Source organism: Schistocerca cancellata, chromosome 2, assembly GCF_023864275.1.
Source record: "Schistocerca cancellata isolate TAMUIC-IGC-003103 chromosome 2, iqSchCanc2.1, whole genome shotgun sequence".
Lineage (NCBI taxonomy): Eukaryota > Metazoa > Arthropoda > Insecta > Orthoptera > Acrididae > Schistocerca > Schistocerca cancellata.
The window spans coordinates 666985124-667006971 of record NC_064627.1 but is presented as its reverse complement, the minus strand read 5'-3'; the positions used below and the strand labels follow the sequence as shown (position 1 = coordinate 667006971).

General features: G+C 39.4%; 1 protein-coding gene across 1 annotated transcript; it reads left to right on the top strand.

The window, feature by feature from the left end:
* Positions 1 to 12186: 12186 nt before the first annotated feature.
* LOC126157400 (uncharacterized) lies at positions 12187 to 13294 on the top strand. Its single transcript, XM_049916373.1, has 2 exons — positions 12187 to 12645; positions 12824 to 13294. The coding sequence occupies exons 1-2, from the start codon at positions 12187 to 12189 to the stop codon at positions 13292 to 13294; spliced, it is 930 nt and encodes a 309-aa protein (XP_049772330.1).
* Positions 13295 to 21848: the final 8554 nt, after the last annotated feature.

The following is a 21848-nucleotide window of genomic DNA, read 5'->3' as shown; positions in this document are numbered from 1 at the left end:
ACAATGTATTACATGTTGCAGTACCTGTAAAAAAGGGGCACATAGGAAGTGTTGCTTTTGTACTATTTGCATCATTTAATGAGTCGAGTACTACTTATTTCGAAAAAATAAATATCTTTCACAAACCTAGAGAAGCTAGATATGCCACTTGTTTAAAGAGAAGGCAGAAGGAACATGAAGAGAATTGTTGAGCTTTATGCACAAAGGTATCTTGACAGATGGTGTTTGACCAGAATGACAATTACGTGAATGTGCAAAAAAATTTTATTGGAATAGCATTGGAATACTACACAGAAGGTAAAAAGCATGCCTGCAGTGAGTGGAGTGAATGAAATAGATGTTCTGGAAGCGGCTGCTAATAATCCACATGTTAGCTCCAACAAAATTGCAAGTGCCTCTGGAATAAGATAGCGTAACATTAAATAATGGAAACTCCAAATTGGAATATCAACAGTATCACAAAAAAGTTAGATTGCTATTCACTGTAAAGTGCGCAGAAACTGTTGGGTGGAGGGTGTGAGGACAGGGGGTCTGGGTTGTGAAACAGCCATTGAAGTTAAGTATGTTATGTTCAGTTGCATGTTGTGCCGCAGGGTGGTTCACTTTGCTCTTGGCCACAGTTTGGCAGTGGTGACAGCTGTTCGCTAGTCGTACCAATTTAAGAAGCTGTGCAATGATTTCAGCAGAGCTGATATATGAAATGGCTGATCTGATGGAATAAGCTTAGCTTGAAAGAGGGCTGGAACAGGAGGCGCTGAATGTGTTGATTGGGCAGGTCTTGAACCTGGTCTTCCACAGGGATATCAACCCTGCAACAATGTGTTCACATTGGAAATGACTTAGAGATGGACTGTAGGGGTGGGAAGGCTCTTGGGTAGGATGTCCCACATTTCAGGGCATGATAGATAATCAAACACTGATGTATGGTGTGGTTCAGTTGTCCCAGTCTGTGGTGGTATTGGGTGACAATGAGGGCATGCCTTTGTAGCTGGTTCTTGGGGGTGGTGGGAGGTTTGGGGATAAGTGTGTGTGTGTAGGGGGGGGGGGGGGGGAGGGGGGATATGGTATGGGAAATCTGTTTGCAGACTAGGACTGGGGGTAGTGTCTGTCTGTGAAGACACTTGTGAGATCTTCAGCATATTGGGGATGGGAGTTTTCGTTACTGCAGATATGCCATTCCCAGGTGGACAGGCTGTAAGTGAGGGATTTTTTTATGTGGAGCAGCTTTAGAAATGCAGGTGCTATCAGTGTTTGGCGAGTTTAATGTGGACAGGGTGTGGATGGAATCATCAGTAAAGAGGAGGTCAACATCCAGGAAAGTGGCACAAAGGGTTGAGGAAGGCCAGGTGAAGTGGATGGGAGAGGTTTTGAGATTGTGAAGAAATGAGGATAGAGTGCCTTTGGACCTGAAGATACCATCAATGAACCTGAAACAGATGAGGGTTCAATGTTTTGAGAGGTTAGGAAGACTTTCTCTAGATGGCCCACAAACAGGTTGGCATACGAGGGTGCCATGCGGGTGCCAGTCTCTGTGCCACAAATTTGTTTGTATACCTTCCCTTTGAAAGAGAAGCAGAAAATGGTTCAAATGGCTCTGAGCACTATGGGACTTAACAGAACTAGAACTTGGAACTACTTAAACCTAACTAACCTAAGGACATCACACAACACCCAGTCATCACGAGGCAGAGAAAATCCCTGACCCCGCCGGGAATCGAACCTGGGAACCCGGGCGTGGGAAGCGAGAACGCTACCGCACGACCACGAGCTGCGGACGAAAGAGAAGCAGCTGTGTGTTACAACAAACTTAATACGGTGCATGAGGAAGGAGGTAGTGGGTTGGAGTGTGAAGAATGTTGGGGGTACAGTGTTCAATAGTGGCAAGACCATGGGCATAAGTGATTTGATGAATAGGGAAGTGATGTCAACAGTGACAAGTAGGGATCCTGAAGGTAAAGGAGTGGGGATGGTGGACAGTCAGTGAAGGAAGCGAGTGGCGACTTTGATGTGGGAGGTTATACTTTGTGCAATTGGTTGGAGGTGTTGGTCAGTGAGGGCCGACACTCTTTCAGTAGGGGCACAATTATCAGCTATAGTGGGGTGTCCAGGATTGTTGGGTTTGTGGATTTTGGGATGCACGAAGCAGGTGGGTGTGTAGGGTCTCATAAGAGTGAAGAGGAAAACGGATTCAGGGGAGACATTCTGGGAAGGGCTTAAAGCTTAACAGGGATTAGAGAATATGTTGGACTTCTGGGATGGGCTCACTCTGGCCGAGTTTAAAGGTGGAGTCACACAATTGGTAGAGGCCTTCCACCAGGTAGTCACTGTGATTCGTAATGACAGTGGAAAAACCTTTGGTGCCTGCAGGGAGTATGACTACATCAGGATCTGTTTTGAGGCTGTATGAGGGTGGTTTGATAAGTCCATTAAAAAAGCAAGTAAAAATGTTTGTTTAGAAGAAAATCACTATACTTCTTAACATAGTCCCCTTTGAGGGATATACATTTGGTCCAGCAATTTTCCAGATTTTCCATACCATCAGAGAAATAGGTTATGCAAAATGCTCATTGATCACAAATACCATTTTTTCATTTGATGAAAATTTTCAAGCCAAAGTTTCAACTCAGAGAACAGGAAGAAGTCGTTTGGAACTAAAGCCCAATCCATGCGCTTTCACCATTGTTATCACTGATTTGTGGGATCCCTCAATGATGGTGCAGAGTCTGCATGAACTTCATCCAATTCTGTTTTGATTCATGTGGCAGTACAACTCTTCAAATGAAAATATTTAATAACAGTGTAACACTCTGCTTTCTCCATTTTCAATCACAGTTGACACTGGCCAATACAGACAGCCATCAACAATGACCAGTATGACGTACACACTATCGTTGGAATAATCAAACTTACCAACCATGAAAGCACAACAAAAATGCTGTCTTTCTTCATGGAAATTTGCCAGACTTATCAAACCACCCTCGTATATTGTGTCCTTTCTTCTACTGAAAGGTTGTTGTTCTTAGGCAGGAGCCTGAGGAAGGATGGTAAGGCCAATTCAGAAACAACGAATTCTTAAAATGTGACCAGGGCTTAGTTAGGTGGGAGGGGAATATCACGATTGGATGGTGGTATGAAATAGAAAAGCAGGGTTCAGTGTTAGGTTTACGTTGACTGGTTGGAGGTATTGGTGGCAAAGAAGTGCCAGGGTTTTGAGTATCCATAATCATGTGATTATGTGACATCCTACCCAAGGTCCTTCTCATCCCTCCTAAAGTGGTGTTCCACGATCACCCACCCAACCTCCATAATATCTTAGTCCATCCCTGTGCGCCACTCCCAATCTGAACCCCTTGCTGCAGGAAACATATCCCTGTGGAATACCCAGATGCAAGACCTACCCAATCCACTTACCTAGCACTTCCTCTTCCAGTCCTGTCATGGGCTTATCTTACCCCATCAGAGGCCAGGTCACCAGTGAAAGCAGCCGCATCATACACCAGTTCTGCTGCAATTATTACACAGCTCCACTGCAATCATTGCATCACTATCAATCACTTGTCCAACAGTATGAATGGCCACCACCAAACTGTGGCACAACATGCAACTGAACATAACATGCTTGATTTCAATGGCTGCTTCAAAACCCAGGCTATCTCCACCTTAACCTCCACCACCAGCTTTTCTGAATGGAGCAGATGGGAATTAGCCTTACAACACAGTCTCCACTCCCAAGATCATCCCAGCATCAACCTAATGTAACCTACCGCCCCCACACCACTAAATAGTTTCCTGCCCCTCCAACCTGATCATCTCCTCCCAATTCATGTTCCCTCATTCCTAACGTGCGGGGCTCTTTGACAATGCACCCACCAATATTTTCCCCTTCCCTGCTCCTCTATTCCGGCCCCTCCTACCCCTCTCCTAAAGCCTTCTGACACTGTGCGTGGCAGCCTTGTCCTGCTACCTAGTCCCTGCATGCTGCACCAGGCAGAAGCATACTTTGGCAGGAAGTTCATTGTGTATCATCATCTTGTTGTGCCTATCTGCAACTCAACATGCCATCTTTAGGGCAAATAGCAATCTATCATTTTCATAATACTGTTGTCTGCCCCGGTAGCTGAGTGGTCAGCATGACGGAATGCCATGCTAAGGGGCCTGGGTTCAATTCCGGCTAGGTTGGAGGTTTTTCTCTGATCAGGGACTGGGTGTTGTGTTGTCTTTATCATCATCAGCTCATCCCCATTGATGCACAAATCACCAAAGTGGCGTCAACTCAAAAATACTTGCACCAACCGACCAGTCTACCCGACAGGAGGCCCTAGCCACACGAGATTTCATTTCATTTCATAATACTGTTGACAGACTACCATTGTCCACATTTTGTGAGCAAACGGGTTACATCTGTATCGTATCACTTCAGCAAAGCATTAACAAATGTGGGATTGCACAGAGCACCAGTACTTCTGTCTCTGATTTTTGATGCAACATTAGGATACTAGGTTCTTTCTTATCGAAACAACTTTCGAGAATGCAGCCAGGTAATGTCTTTGACAACTACCAAAAGGTGCACACACTGCATTTTCAAGGCACAAATTCTACAAAAGCGAGTACTGTGCGAAGAAACTTAAAACCTGGGTACATGGGGAATTACGCAGAAAGAAAATACACACATCCCAAACATAAACACCACCCCACAATGAAGATGACAAACACCAGAAATTATCGATGGTGAATATTAATTACCAACAGGTGAGCAAGTAGCATTAACTGTGTCTGTTGTTTCACCAGGGAAAAGAGCAGGATTCCATGCAGAATTTAAGGGAAAACCACTGTCTTTATTTATAAAGTCACATTCTAATATAATTTCTACTGCTTCCTTAATAACACAATCCCAAGTCACCTCTATATATCAGATTTTCTCAGGTGTTTCATATGGTCCTGATGATCTGACCAACGTATTGTCACAAATACATGGGATATGGTAGATGTCTGCCTTACACAAACCAAGATCATCCTTACAGAACCTTAAAGGGCCTTAATTTTAGATGGTGGTCAAAACACTCATTTCATTCTATGTTTCCAACCCCGTTGGAAACTATACCTGCACAAGGCAGAAAGGCTGTAGACTTAAGCATCACCTCATTAATTAAATCCACAGTTAGCCAATAGTGGAAAATTCGTCTGACATGTCTTCCACTATAACCTTTCTGGATAAAGGCGACTCTGAGGTGGGCTAATTACTACGATAACAAATGTTCAGAGTCTGAGATGGCAAGGTCTATGAACCAAGATACAAAGTATCCCTTCACGCTGAGACAAATGGTGATAACTAACAACCCGAATATGAAAATCAGTGTGATTTGGCTTCCTATAAATAGCATGTCCCAACAAACCACCAACCTCAGTCCCGACTGACACAGCAAATACTGGAACTCAGGCATCCTTTTCCACCTCCCCATCATGAAGTGAATATTCAAGTGAAACGAATTCAGATGCTAAAAAGGTATTTTAATACTCACTTAGACAAGACCAAACAGCAAAAGTAACACCTACATAAATGAAAAAGCACGCAGGTTTCAATGCTGTCAACTCCAGGGTATGTTCCTCGAATTCTTCCACAAACAAACTGTTAATAATAGGTAACAAGAACTATCCGTAGCAACACCATCTGTCTGGTCACAGAACAGGTCATTGAATAAAAAAAAAATAATAATAAAAAATAAAAAAAGGGGGGGGGGATGTGAACATGTGTCAAAACAGATAAAATAGGTTCGTTATTAATCCTCAAACCTAACCTCAATTAATCATTTTGAATCAGAGAGAACAACATGAGTGAACAGACACATCACATCAAAACTTACTAAAATATCAGGACCTTTCAAACGCAATCCTTCTAATCTGTGTAAGAAATCTATAGAGTTCTTAATGTGATGCAAACACTGACCTACTAGTGGGCTCAACAGGGTAGCAAGGTGTTTTGTTACAGATTATATTGGAGCACCAATGTTGCTGACAACAGGACTGACAGGAATACCTTCATTTTGAATCTTCAGAGAGCCATGTAATCTATGGGTGCAACACTGTAAGAGCTAAGACTCTCAATAGTCTTTTGCGATAAGGCACTTATCTTCAAGAGGTTATTAGCCTTCCTCTCAATGCTTTTTGTCAGGTCACCAATGAGTCTGCAATACAATGCATTGGATAGTAAACACTGCATCTTTTGAATGTACACCTGCTTGTCCAACAAAACTGTAGCATTGTTCTCGTCCACAGGTACAATAACAATATACGACCAATCCTGAGTGAATACAAAATAGCCCTCTCAACTGTTGCAATGTTATTCTTGGGCAAACACGCTCCACTTACCACATGACGTGCTTCTCTCCTATCTTTCATGGCAGTGTCAGGAGGTAGTTTTGTAAACAGCCTGATCAACAACTGGTAAATGCTTGAGTGTCAGTGCAAAGTTTGAAAATTCCCCTGGCATGGATTAAGCTGTATCATCCAAAGTTTTTTCTGTGAGATTGAGCAGAGAATATTGAGGTGCAATATTACATTCCAACCTACAGAAATGTTCAAACTCAGCTGAAATCAAGGCAGTTACAGAACTAAATTCCCAGTCAGACTACGAGCAAAAAGCACAATGAAAATGCCAAAATTCTCAAAGCAGTCCTTAAATGAAGCCAAAATAATTCCTTTAAAACAGAATCCATTGTTGGTTAGTACAATTAAAATGACAAGGTGTGCACCTGTTGAAATACTGACACTTATCAAAGACAGCATCTGACGGCATTCTAGTAAATAGTTTGAACATTTTACACACTGACAGAAACTCAAGATCACAGGTTCTCTTTAACAATGAAGCTACTTTTACAAAACATAGAAAGCTCAATGAAAGCAGTATACATTATTCGACTACAGAGAATCTGCACAGTCTGAGGCAGGTTCAACATAAGAGGCAGCAGAGTGAACATTTGGTGTGGGGTTATTGGAGACTATGTCATTGGGCCCTACTTCATTGAAGGGACATTAACACGTAAAAAATTTATACAATTTTTTACCAAAGTATTACTGGCACTCCTAGAGGAAGATGTACTTAGATGTATGTCGTATCAGCATGACAGGTGCCCAGCACACTATTCACTTGTGCTAGCAGAGTGTCCACCCAGTTCTTCTTGTGGTCACCGGATTGGATGTGTAGGCATTATCAGCTGGCCTGCACATTCACCTGATTTGATGCCACTGGCCTTCTTTCTCTGGAGTAAACTCAAAGATGAAGTCGACGCACAAGTTCTGAGAGGATTTACAACATCACATTGTTGCAGCATGTGCAGTGATATCAAAAGAATTTTTTGACTGTCAAAGAAGTCCTTGTGCCAGTGATTGCAAAAATGTATTGCAGTAGATGGCATTTAGACCATTTTATGACCACATTGTTTTGAGATTTCCTTTTTGTTCCTAACATAATTTTCCATTGTATATGTGTATCATGATAAACTCAAGACTTGAAGTTATGATTTAACAATTTTTATACCCCAATTTGCTGTTTTATAAATTCATTCAATTTCTGAAGTGCATCTTTCTTTTAAGTCCCTGGCAAAGCAAGAGCAGAACTGCTAGAATAATTAAATGGTGAATCATCCCTGTTGGTGAGTCAGTCCGACCACATGTAAGCAAATGTGATTTGTGTTAGTTTATAAACTAAAATTTTTTCCCCATATTTTCCTTTTGTAAGTAGGTACTCAAGAGAATTGAGACGGAGTGCCACAGTACCTCATAACAACATAAATGTCTGCATAACACAGCTATTAGTTTCATGCTCAAGACAGATAATTCCTAGGTTCTAAATATTGTAAGACCTCTGAACCTACAAATTGGATTTTGAAGAGTGAAATGTCATTAAATTTGTATCTTTTATAAACTACAATACTAGCAGCAGAAATTATTATAGTTTCATTTGAAAACGTGAAGTTGATACAGATAACTTTTTAATTAATGTAGCTACGAGAAGAAACTTTATGTCATTTAGTGAGGACTTGTTTTGCAATTCATTTTGGCAAGAAAAGAACTGAGATATCTTAAACAGTTCAGGAAATACCCGGGATGAACATCTTAGCTGAATGACCTGGCATAGAAGCACATACCTTTTTTCACATCATGTTTCTTAATGTTGTTCCAGTATAAGTTACCCTGGTTCCCACAATATAAGCTATTCTGTGAAAGGACAATGACTTTTCACAATGATGATCTCCTGCAGACACAGAATGATAAATGTGCCATGGTCTCAGAAGGGACTTTTTATGTTTGGGAGGTTGAAAAATGCAATGAATGTAATATAAATGATACAAAAGTTATCCATTTCACATGTACAGAATAGCTATAATTCTGAAAATATATTTTCTATTCTCTATAGTTTCATTATCACAAAAGATGAATATGAGTAAATTTAATTTCATAGTAAAGATTAAGATTACAGAAAAAATAATGATCTCACTTCCAGAATAATGAATTATCTGAAGAGCAATATGCCAAGTTGTTGAGATTCAAATTTTACCACCACTTGATATCATTGGTGTCCACAGATGTTGTTATGTACACAGTTGTCCTAGCACTGTGTGTTCTCTGTCTGTGTGTAATCCTTGTTCAGTGTGCGGTCCTTTATGAATAAAGTTGTTCGTTAAACACGTGTCGTTGCCATAATTTCAAGTCCTAATCCTAACACAAGTGAACTAGCCTTAAGGACATTGTGTTCTAAAATCAGCCCGCAACATGTAGGAGTAAAAACTGCATATTGCATCCAACGGCAATCTCAAACTATCATCATTTTGGATTTGTGTTTTATACCACTTAGCAATGGAAGCTGCCCGATTTTGATCACCATCTTAGTGTCTGAGGTGTATGTGGCCAAAACTGAAGGGCAAATTAAATCATTATTTTTTCAAAAACACTAAATTTTGCTATGTGGCATGTCTTAGATCTATGGATGGGAAATGCAATTCTCATAAGGTATGCATTGTGAGACTCTCAAATATGTAAGCACAGTCTTTATGTTACAATTCAGCAGCACTATAAGGCTGAAGACAACTGGTTTGGATGCTTGTGGAATGGGCCAGTGTGCTGAATCATAATGGGAGAGATGGCCATCTACTCACAGCGAATAGTATATACAACCTGATAAGACTGCAATGACAAACAATGCATAAGAAAATTTGTACATTTCATTTATGCTGTATGATTAGTTCGGTGTGAATAGGAATGACCAGCACTAAACACAATACTTCTACTTGATAGAGGGGGCAGGGGGAGAGGGAGAATGAAAGAAAGATTGGAAATCATAAATGAGAGTATTTTATGGATGTCCCAGGAAATAAAGCATAATTTCATATTTGTTCCTGGTATATTAGTTTTGAAAGCTCAAATAGAATGGGTATGATTCGCCATTTGAAGAACCATGAAATATTTCAAGGTAACCAGTTACTAGTACAGGTGTAATTAATAACAATATGTTACTCATTTCATGTTGGGAGATTTTTTATAAGCAAACTTGTTAACATCGAGTACAGATTTAAGTGTAAAGGAGTTGTTTCTGAAAGTATCTGTATTAAGTGTAACCATGTATGGAAGTGAAACATGGACAATAAATAGTTTAGACAAGAAGAGAACAGAAGCTTCTGAAATGTTGTGCTACAGAAGAATGCTGAAGATTTGATGGGTAGATCATGTAATAACTAATGAGGAGGTACTGAACAGAATTGTGGAGAAGAGAAATTTGTGGCACAACTTGACTAAAAGATGGGATCGGTTGGTAGGACGTGTTCTGAGGCATCAAGGGATCATCAGTTTGGTATTGGAGGGAAGCGTGGAGGGTAAAAATCATAGAGGGAGACCAAGAGATGAATACACTAAGCAGATTAAGAAGGATGTAGGTTGCAGTAGGTATTTGGAGATAAAGAAGCTTGCAATCTTTAAGCAAGATGGTGACAAGTGAAATGTGCAGTGACACAGTGCTCTCGGAAAAAAACAAATTAAACACTTCATCATGCAAGAAATGTCAAAAACGTGTAGTGAAAGGAATACTATGCATTAAGTGCAACTTTTGGATGCATGAGAAATGTGCAAAAACGTGCCTTAAATTCATAAGTGAAAACTTTAAATGGTCTTGTTTTGATTGCTTACACGAAGAAAACTTATGTCTAGCATCAGCTGTTAAGACGAAAGATGAAATCATAAAAGCGATGCAAACAGAAATTGACACTCTATGAAATATTGTCACTTAAGTAAGGAAATAAGCAACAAAAGAAGGCATATGAGCCTGCAGGTTATAACTGCAACAAGAGGGATACTGGTAGTGTAAACAATCTAAATGTCGAAAACTCAAGTGCCCCTTTTCACTAAATACATCGACAGCAGACTCTGAAAAACTGCTAGAAAATGCAAATTCAAGAAACAAATACCATTGGGATAGTGTTACTTACAAGAAAAACACGGAAAGTCGTCTTGTTGGCGAAGTGAAAAATGAAAACAATGAATTTCTTATTACTGGCAATTCTGTGATGAAAAACATCATCGTGCCGAATGCAAAGATCGACGTACATCCAGGAATCAGGACACAGCAACTAAACAAACATTAAAATAACATTCAAAACTCAAAAGAAGAATCTCCACAAATTTCTCCAAAAAAACTACATTCACGTAGGAACGAATTCTCTTCACAGCTCCAGGGAAGAAGATCTCATCAATGAAACATGAAACTTAATTCGAGCGGCAAGAATCTTATACAGGACTTCAATAATTGTTATCAGTGGTATAATATACAGCAGGTCAGTATGTTATAAATAAGTAAACAGGATAAATAGTAATATCAGGGAGCATTGTAATGATCTTGGAGCAATATTTATAGACCCAAACAAGTTCTTGTGTAACAAATACCTGAGGATAGATGGCCTTCGTCTAAACAGGATAGGCTCTAAATTGCTTAGTAAAATGTTTATTGATGTATGCCACATCTTAAAAAGTACTAAAAAGGGGAAAAAAATCAAAATGCTCACCAAACGAAAATCTACCCACAGTAATAAATAAATCTGGAACCATGTATATTGTGCATTACAATATAAATGGTCTAAACTCTAACTCCTCGAATAGCATATTTAAAATAGACGAATTGGGAATATTTCTGTCTGAATGCAAATTTGTAAAAATTGTATGTCTGAACAAACATTGGTTGATGAAAGACACTCTAAAATTTCTAAATAAAATCCAAAACTTCACCGTAGCTGCTAGCTAGCTACTGCAGACAAAATAAATCACATGGAGGCTCATATATACTTGTTCATTCTAATATAACGTTTAATATAAGGGATGAGGTTGATCATTTGAATGAGGAATGTAGCTTTGAAAGTTTCTGTGTAGAAATTGTACATCTAGGTATTATTGTAATTTCCATTTACAGAATCCCGGGAAATCAAATAACGAACCACTTCCTATACAAATTAGAAAATATGCTCAAAAGCCTAATTAAAAAAAAAGTAATAATAGCAGCTGACTTCAACATCAATGTCTTAACCCTTTCGCGGGCTGAGGGAGATATAGTTCCCACTAATGGTATTCCTTTACTGCATTCATGGAAATACATGTTCCCACTTCCGTAAGCTCCTGGCCCCCTAGTGTTAGTCCGCTGCACTAGCTCTGGTTTCTGTTTGTTGCTAAACATAGCTTTCAGGGCTGTGGGAAGTATATGTCCCACCAAATAATGGTGTTCCCAGGGTTCTTGGGAAGTATGCTTACCACCAAAAGTCGTTTCTGAAAGGGGCTCAGGAAATATATCTACCACAATGTCTTTTGTGGTCCTTGGGAAGCATACTTACCACAAACGTCGAGGTACCACAATGCTTCTGGGAATACGTCTTACCACTGCTGTATTTGCCTGACATCTTGTGGTAGTACACTGTACCAGGTGTATGAAAACTGTTACAACAATCAGTTTGTGTGTGTCGCGTGATTACTACTGTTGTCAGAAGAGTTTTCTTCGCTTCTGAAGTATATGTCTGTGTCACTATTATCAGCTCATAGCTTTACTGTTTTCATATTGTGGTAAGTAAATTTTAATATTGGTGGCAAATATAATTGGAATATCATATTATCATTTATTGTTCGCCTGACAATCTTTCTTTGCTTTTCGTAGCAAAAATGTCAAAGAAGCACGCCTATACTAAGAAATACACACCAGAAGAAGCATTGGAGTTGCTATTTCCACTACCTAGTGATCCTGAGGATTCTGAAACAGAAAGTGATGAAGCGTCAGAAGACGAATTTGTTTCAGACGTTGATCCATGTTTGGTTCCACAACCTAATGTCAATAACAGTGCAAACAATTCTTGCTCCATGGACGTCGATATTTCTAGTGACAGTACCGTAAGTGCAGAAGAGCCATTAGCAGAAGAGGAATGGTCCGATGACACTACTATTTTCGACTTTCTTCGCGTTGATACAAAAGGAGAACCAGCTGTCAACCACCCATTAACAAAACACAGCACAGAAAGAGACTACTTCCTTTCTTTATTTACCAATGAGATGCTGGAGTATGTGGTTCAGCTGACAAATCTGTATGCAGAGCAACAGAAACAAAAACGGCAATCTGGTCAGACTGTAAGTGAGTCAACAAATAACGACAAATTTATCTGTAGAGGAGTTACAGGCCTGGATTGCAATGAATATCTTGATGGGTGTGGTTGAGTTGCCAAGTGTAGTGCACTACTGGAGTTCAGAACCTTCCTTAGGTCAGCCTTACATATCGAAATCTACGACATGCAAACGTTTCAAAAAGATATGTGAAACTATTCACATAAATGACAACAGGCTGAATCCTCCAAGAGGGCATCCAAACCACGATAAACTTCACAAGATCAGACCTCTTATAACCTTTCTGAACAACACAATTCCTAAGCCATACACTGCTAGTAAGGTATTGGCTGTGGATGAAGGCATGATACCTTTCAAGGGACGGTCTTCGCTCAAGCAGTATATGCCTCTCAAATCAGTAAAACGAGGATACAAGGTATGGTGTTTAGCAGATTCAAAGACTGGCTATGTCATAAAATTTGATATTTACACAGGAAAATCAAATGATGGATGTACAAAAAATTATCTGGGAGAGCGTGTAGTCATCAGCCTCACCCAAGACCTGAAATATAGTAACAGTTTAGTAGCGACTGACAACTTCCTCAGCACAGTGAATCTAATGCAAATGCTTTTGAACAATGGAATATACTCTATAGGGACTGTCAGAGCAAACTAAGCTTCCTTCAATGATGAAAGATAAATGTACCCTGAAAAGAGGGGAATTTCAGTTTCAATGCAAACATGGCATTGCAGCTATAAAATGGATGGACAACAAACCTGTTAACCATTCTAACCAAGAAGAACACCGTACCAGATCATGTTCGACTGGCAAAAGTAGGCGATCATATACCTGTTTTAGAAACAACCTACAGACGGTGCCGAAAGCGTTCAATAAAAGCTCGTGACAAGAGAACAAAATATGTATGCTGCTCCTGCAATGTACCCCTGTGTATCGAACCATGCTTCCGTCAGTTGCATGGAAAATAAAAAGAAAATGTAACAATCATTTGAACATTTTGTTGAAAAAGAATTATTATTTGTAAATTTGTAATGTAAATGTTTTTGAAATAAAGTAAAATAAAAAGAAATCATCGTATTCTTAAAAATTTTTTACATGTAATGCCAACATGTTACAGCTTATAAAATGGAAATGGGATATCTTCTTCCGACCAAAGTGTAAAGCTCACAAGTGGGAAATCAGTTTACCACCGAAAATGTAAAGTTTAAAAAAGTGCTGTGGTGATATATTTACCACCATAATTTTTACACATAAATCACAAAAATAAAATTATCAAAAAATAAAATGTAATTAATTCATCACAATTCTAATTCGATGGGGGGGGGGGGAAGCTTCGCTGAGTCGCCACGAAAAATGCGCCCGTTAAAGGGTTAAGTGAATGCCATGAAGCTGACAAATTCACTGATCTAATAAAAAAAAATCCGGCTTCAAACTAAACTTCTTACAACACACAGAGAAAATGCTCAGTCAGCAACCAGCATTGATAACATTTTGACAAATTATGTATTTGAAGACGTTCGTAAATTTTGCTTAGATATAGGAATGTCTGATCATAAAGCATTGTTTATTGAACTGGCAAAAACAAACACAGAAACCTCACCTAAAAATAAGCCTAAGTACTTAAAAATTTCAACTCAGAAAATTTAACTGTATTCCAGGACAAATTTAAAGAGACAGACTGGCAATGTAACAATAACAACTCAATTAATGAAAACTTTCAAGAATTCCTAAACAGCTTCCTTCTTGTATTCAATGAAACCTTTCCACCTAAGTGTGCCAACACCAAAGTGACAAGTAAACTAACATGGATTACAGAAGGAATAAAAATTCCTAGTGCTAGAAAATGGCAGCTGCACAAAGAGCTGAAACATAACAAAGATCTAGCTTTTATTGAATATGTGAAGCATTACAAAAATGTTGTAAAGGCAGCGAAACAAATGTTTAACAGCGAACTAATCTCAAATCATAAGAATAAATCAAAAGCAGTGTGGTCTGTAGTTAAATGAGAATTGGGCGTTAAAGTCGGCAGCCATGAAATTTGTAAAATAAAGTATGAAAACACCACCATTTTAAATCCTGCTCAAATATCAGAACACTTCAATGAATTCTTTATCAATGTGACAAAATCAAACGTCAATGTTACAAATTACAATAAAAATGTATGTCCATATGGGCTTGATCGAAAAAATATATCTCCCATGAAATTTAGAAATATTACAATGAAAGGAATAGAAGACATTATATTATCACTAAAAAATAAAAATTCGGTGGGTTGGGATGGGATACCTGCGAAAGTAATTAAATCGGTGTACAAAATAGTAAGTCCTCCACTAGCTGAATTAATCAACAGATCATTTGAAGAAGGTTGTTTTCCAGAATCATTAAAATACGCGAAATAAAACCACTTTTTAAGAAAAGGGTCAAGAGAAGATAAGGGGAATTATCGTCCTATCTCTCTCCTTCCAGTGCTGTCAAAAATTTCCGAGAAAGTAGCTGCTACCCAAATCCAAAACTTTATTGTATCACAGGGGATTATTTTGTGCAATCAGTTTGGCTTCCAGCAAGGGAAAAATACAACAGACGCCATAAATAATTTCATAGAACAAATTCGCATAGCTCTAGACAAAAACTGTAGAGTAGCCGGAATTTTATGCGACCTGACAAAGGCTTTCTATTCCATAAATCATTCCTTGCTAATCCACAAATATGGGATTAAGGGTGCAGTACTTCAATGGCTTACTTCTTACTTATCTAATAGAAAACAAAGAACAATCATCTCTTCAAATGGTGTAAACTACCATTCAGACTGGAAAACAATAACACAGGGTGTCCAGTAAGGTTCGATCCTCGGTCCAATTCTCTTTCTGTAGTATGTCAACGACTTACCATTTGACATAAATTCACCATCCGCTGTTTGCTGATGACACTTGATAGAAAGCGAAGAAAGAAAAATGATTCCTGATAGAGTCACTGGTACATTAGACAGGCTAGAGTCATGGTTCCAGTTAAACAGTTTGAAGCTTACCATATCAAAAACAAACGTGATTCAATTCAAAACCAAACATTCAAAAGACCAGGAAATTAGTATTAATTATAAAAGTGAAGAATTAACAGAAGTGCGTTCTACCAAATTTTTAGGTCTACACCTCGATAAGAATTTAAACTGGAACACACATATTGAGTACCTGTGCAGCAAACTGGATAGCTTTGCATATGCCATGCATATATTATCAAATGCTACTAACATGTCCACTCGCAAAGTAGCATATTTAAGTTACTTTGAATCAGTGATAACATATGGCATTATTTTCTGGGGGGAGCTCCAGTAATACATCTCATGTACTGAAGCTCCAAAAGAAAATTATCAGAAATATGTGCACTGCACAGCAAGGAGAATCATGTCGTGCATTATTACAGAAACTTAAAATTTTGACTGTTCCCTCCCGATACATATACGAGCTAATGATATTTTTACACAACAAACCGAAATTGTTCATTAAAAACCAATTTGGTCATCCATACAGTGCAAGGAATAAAGATAATTTTGTGCTTCCTGGTTCAAATGGCACTGAGCACGATGAGACTTAACTTCTAAGGTCATCAGTCCCCTAGAACTTAGAACTACTTAAACCTAACTAACCTAAGGACATCACACACATCCATGCCTGAGGCAGGATTCGAACCTGCGACCGCAGCGGTCGTGCGGTTCCAGACTGTAGCACCTAGAACCGCTCGGCCACCCCGACCGGATATCCGGCTATGCTTCCTGCCCATAGATTGAAATTATATGCTCAGACCCCACAATATATGGGGATGAAAGTCTACAACAAACTGAAAGGCAAAAACATTCTAAACATGGATCTAGGGAAACTAAAAAAGAAATTAAATAACATTCTTATATACAAATGTTATTACTCATTAGAAGAGTTCATAAAAGTTGAACTGCTAATTTGAACAGAATCCAACTGCAAATTAGCATTATATTGTTTAAAAAAAGGCAAATTGTCCATTATCAAGAAAGATAGTTACATATGTTAGAAAATAAGAAAATATAGATACTAATTAATAGAGGGAAACATTCCACGTGGGAAAAATATATCTAAAAACAAAGAAGATGTGACTTACCAAACGAAAGCGCTGGCACGTCGATAGACACACAAACAAACACAAACATACACACAAAATTCAAGCTTTCGCAACAAACTGTTGCCTCATCAGGAAAGAGGGAAGGAGAGGGAAAGACGAAAGGATGTGGGTTTTAAGGGAGAGGGTAAGGAGTCATTCCCATCCCGGGAGCGGAAAGACTTACCTTAGGGGGAAAAAAGGACGGGTATACACACACACACACACACACACACACACACACACACACACACACACACACACACACACACACACACACACACATCCATCCACACATATACAGACACAAGCAGACATATTTAAAGACATGTCTGCTTGTGTCTGTATATGTGTGGATGGATATGTGTGTGTGTGCGAGTGTATACCCGTCCTTTTTTCCCCCTAAGGTAAGTCTTTCCGCTCCCGGGATTGGAATGACTCCTTACCCTCTCCCTTAAAACCCACATCCTTTCGTCTTTCCCTCTCCTTCCCTCTTTCCTGATGAGGCAACAGTTTGTTGCGAAAGCTTGAATTTTGTGTGTATGTTTGTGTTTGTTTGTGTGTCTATCGACGTGCCAGCGCTTTCATTTGGTAAGTCACATCTTCTTTGTTTTTAGATATAAAATATAGATACTGATATATAGACTAAATATAGTTTTAAAAATTAATATTAGATTCTAGTTTGTAATTTTTGACGTGTTTCCTGTACCATAATCACAATGTTATGAGGCTAATAAATCACAATTCACAAGTACCATGGAGAACTGCATCAAACCAGTCTCTGGACTGAAGACCACAACAACAGAGACAAAACTTTTTGATTATGTCACCACAGGTATAGTATGCATTAGATTAATTTTCTCTGCCACAGTCTCACGTAAATACCTCTTTACTTACCAGCCTTACCTTCACACACACCAAGTGTAAAAATGTATTTGGATACCTATGGCTTTGGAGCTTGTTTCTGTGTCAACCAAAAAATATGCTGCAGATTGAATGCCGTAGTATTTTTGTTACACACGAAGAATACGAAATAAACAAAAATGAAATATAGTTAAATACAATTAAACTTTATGCAGTCATCCATTTTAGAAGTGCAGCAACTATTTGGACACTTAGGATTTCATTATTATTTTTTTATTTAAATAATACTGAAGACAGTTTCTCATGCTAACAACAATTGAATTTATCTTGAAACTTGAAGAAAGTGTGTTGACATGAAGAATTGGTGTTCATGACTTACAGTTACTGTAGAGTGTATGGAGTTGGTCTGTATTTGTCACATTACAAAATAAATTAAAAGCCAACAACAAAGAAATAGAAGCAACATTTGAAAGTATTTGCTCACGATTCAGGCCCAAAGGTGGGCTTAAACTAATAACTGAATATTTCTGCTGACCACCAGAGTCATTCCCATATGTAAATAAAAACTTATGAGAAAACCTCAGCTTGTTAATATGTATGTGCCCCATCATACTGTCATCATCGGGGAAAAATTTAATCACCCATCAATCAATTATAATCATGGTTTTGTAAGAGGTGGACATGAGAAGACATTCTGAGGAACATTACAAAAACCCTTCTTTGAAACCTATGTAGAACAAATAGTTCAGGAGCTCACTTGCAATGAAAACGTATTATACCAAATGACAACAAAAAGACCAGACACTTTTGACGAAGTCCATATCAAAGCTCTCTTAAGAGTCCATGAATCATTTGTAGCAAAAATGATCACTAAAGTGCAAAGGGCAGATAAAACAAGTAAGGAGACTTACATACTTAACAATCACTTTTGAAGGCCAGACATACCAACAATTAAAGGGAACAGCCGTGGGTACCAGGATGGCACCCTCGTACGCCAACCTATTCATGGGTCGTTTAGAGGAAGCCTTCTTGGTTACCCAGGCCTGCCAACCCAAAGTTTGGTACAGATTTATTGATGACATCTTCATGATCTGGACTCACAGTGAAGAAGAACTCCAGAATTTCCTCTCCAACCTCAACTCCTTTGGTTCCATCAGATTCACCTGGTCCTACTCCAAATCCCACGCCACTTTCCTTGACGTTGACCCCCATCTGTCCAATGGCCAGCTTCACATGTCCATCCACATCAAACCCACCAACAAGCAACAGTACCTCCATTATGACAGCTGCCACCCATTCCACATCAAACGGTCCCTTCCCTACAGCCTAGGTCTTCATGGCAAACGAATCTGCTCCAGTCCGGAATCCCTGAACCATTACACCAACAACCTGACAACAGCTTTCGCATCCCGCAACTACCCTCTCGACCTGGTACAGAAGCAAATAACCAGAGCCACTTCCTCATCCCTTCAAACCCAGAACCTCCCACAGAAGAACCACAAAAGTGCCCCACTTGTGTCAGGATACTTTCCGGGACTGGACCAGACTCTGAATGTGGCTCTCCAGAAGGGATACGACTTCCTCAAATCCTGCCCTGAAATGAGATCCATCATTCATTAAATCCTCCCCACTCCACCAAGAGTGTCTTTCCGCCGTCCACATAACCTTCGTAACCTGTTAGTTCATCCCTATGAAATCCCCAAACCACCTTCCCTACCCTCTGGCTCCTACCCTTGTAACCGCCCCCGGTGTAAAACCTGTCCCACGCACCCTCCCACCACCACCTACTCCAGTCCTGTGACCCGGAAGGTGTACACGATCAAAGGCAGAGCCACGTGTGAAAGCACCCACGTGATTTACCAACTGACCTGCCTACAACGTGACGCATTCTATGTGGGAATGACCAGCAACAAACTGTCCATTCACATGAATGGACACAGGCAGACAGTGTTTGTTGGTAATGAAGATCACCCTGTGGCTAAACATGCCTTGGTGCACGGCCAGCACATCTTGGCACAGTGTTACACCGTCTGGGTTATCTGGATACTTCCCACTAACACCAACCTATCCGAACTCCGGAGATGGGAACTTGCTCTTCAACATATCCTCTCTTCCCGTTACCCACCAGGCCTCAATCTCCGCTAATTTCAAGTTGCCGCCACTCATACCTCACCTGTCATTCAACAACATCTTTGCCTCTGCACTTCCGCCTTGACTGACATCTCTGCCAAAACTCTGTGTCTTTGAATATGTCTGCTTGTGTCTGTATATGTGTGGATGGATATGTGTGTGTGTGTGTGAGTGTATACCCGTCCTTTTTTCCCCCTAAGGTAAGTCTTTCCGCTCCCGGGATTGGGATGACTCCTTACCCTCTCCCTTAAAACCCACATCCTTTCGTCTTTCCCTCTCCTTCCCTCTTTCCTGACGAAGCAACCGTTGGTTGCGAAAGCTAGAATTTCGTGTGTATGTTTGTGTTTGTTGGTGTGTCTATCGACTTGCCAGCGCTTTTGTTATGTTCATGGTCTTTCGACTGGTCTTCTTCCAGATTCTCTCCATTCTCGAGCTCTTCTTGGTAGTCTTTCTTTTCCAATCCTTTTAACATAACCCAACCATTTCATTTCAGCCTTTCTTTCTGCATTGTTTATTCTAGGGAACTGATCTGAACCATGTTCTTAATTTCATTTCTTATCCTGTCCATTCTTTAATCTTATCCAGGATCCCTCATGGAAACTGTACCTCTGTTGTTTGTATTCTTCTCAGACTTTTCTTGGTCCAGGTCCAACATTCTCATCCATAGGTCAAAACTGGTAGTTATACACCACAGTCTTTTCTTTGTCAGGAATTTTCCAGTTCTTAATTCTGTGCAATATACAGTAATAAAATTTTGAGCAATTTTCCGTCCTCTCTGAAGTTTCTTCCTCTGCTGTTTTCTTTCGTGGTTAACTTATTCCCTAGATATTTGAAAACATCAAATTCTTTAACAATTTTTCCAATAGAACTAAAACCTTCACTTTTTTCGCTTTCCCTGCCGTAATGCATACCCCTAGCAAAAGACGTGATATGTTAGACACGCTATTATTAGTAACCTTTGACTACTGACATGCTGTTTATGAGGCACATGCTGTTTATGTGGCACTGGCTAACAGAACTGATATTTAATATGTGGCTTCACAAGCTAAGCACTTAAATTATGTTTGCAGAAGCTACAGCCTGAGGGAAGTGGAACAGCGATGAAGATGCTGGAATTTTTCAGATGACTGGGTCTCAAATACTCATCCAATCATCAGTTTTGTGATTTCCTTAACTTACAGCAGTTGTATGCTGAAACGGTCCATTCATCATGGCCACATGCAATTCCCTTTTTAAAATCTCATCGCCAATGTTCTAGGCATACAGGCCATATTGCAAAACTGACTTGTTTTAGTGTTCATCAACTCCCCTCTCACCAGATACCCACTAGCATTATTTCTTCAGTGCAGGAAATGAGTTTAAAGATAAGTTCGTCAAAAGCTTTTAATATTTGCTGACATGTGAGACATTATCCAATAAGGGAGCAAAATCAGAAAATCATTACACTGGCCAAGATCCAACATTGGTTGGAAAGGCTTGGGTAAGCCAATGAAAATGAAATACTGTAAAGATTCTGGAAAAAAATGTAGGCAGGCAATTTTTGTCAGTTGGTGCACCATTCATGCAACTACCAAAGTTCGGCAATGAAAACTTGCTGGGGCAGTTATGTTTATTGATACCATGTTTAATACCACGGATGAAAAGTAGCACTTCATTTATGATGATAGTAAATAGATGCTCAGAGGCAGAGATTAAAAGAGACTATGGGACCTCTGCTACATATAGAAATTGCAAAAAAAGCTGCAACAGTAAGTGTAACAGCTACTGGAGCACACCTGATTTGCATATGGAGTACTGTTAGAATTAAGTGCTCAACAATCAGATGCTTCTGCAATGCTCACTAATGAGAGTATTAGATTACAGTGCATGTTAATCCCAATAACTTATGTTCTACATTCTATTGTAGCCATTTCAGAAGAGGGCTTAACTAAAAATAAAAGAACAAGTTAATACAAGCAGATTCCACGTCACGTCACATTGAATCAACATGTAAACTATAGTTGGATAGATGCATATGCAAGAGGGAGAGATTCTAAACAGACACCATCAATAGTTTTCCAGTGGGCATAGCACAACCTTGTCTCTTCTTGCCGCC

What these genes read in the sequence shown, in the direction of transcription:
- LOC126157400 (XM_049916373.1), top strand. Translation starts at nt 12,187, where the DNA reads ATGTCAAAGAAGCACGCCTATACTAAGAAATACACACCAGAAGAAGCA. An exon ending in AACGGCAATCTGGTCAGACT is followed by an intron (nt 12,646 to 12,823) that starts GTAAGTGAGTCA and finishes CGTTTCAAAAAG; the next exon opens with ATATGTGAAACTATTCACAT.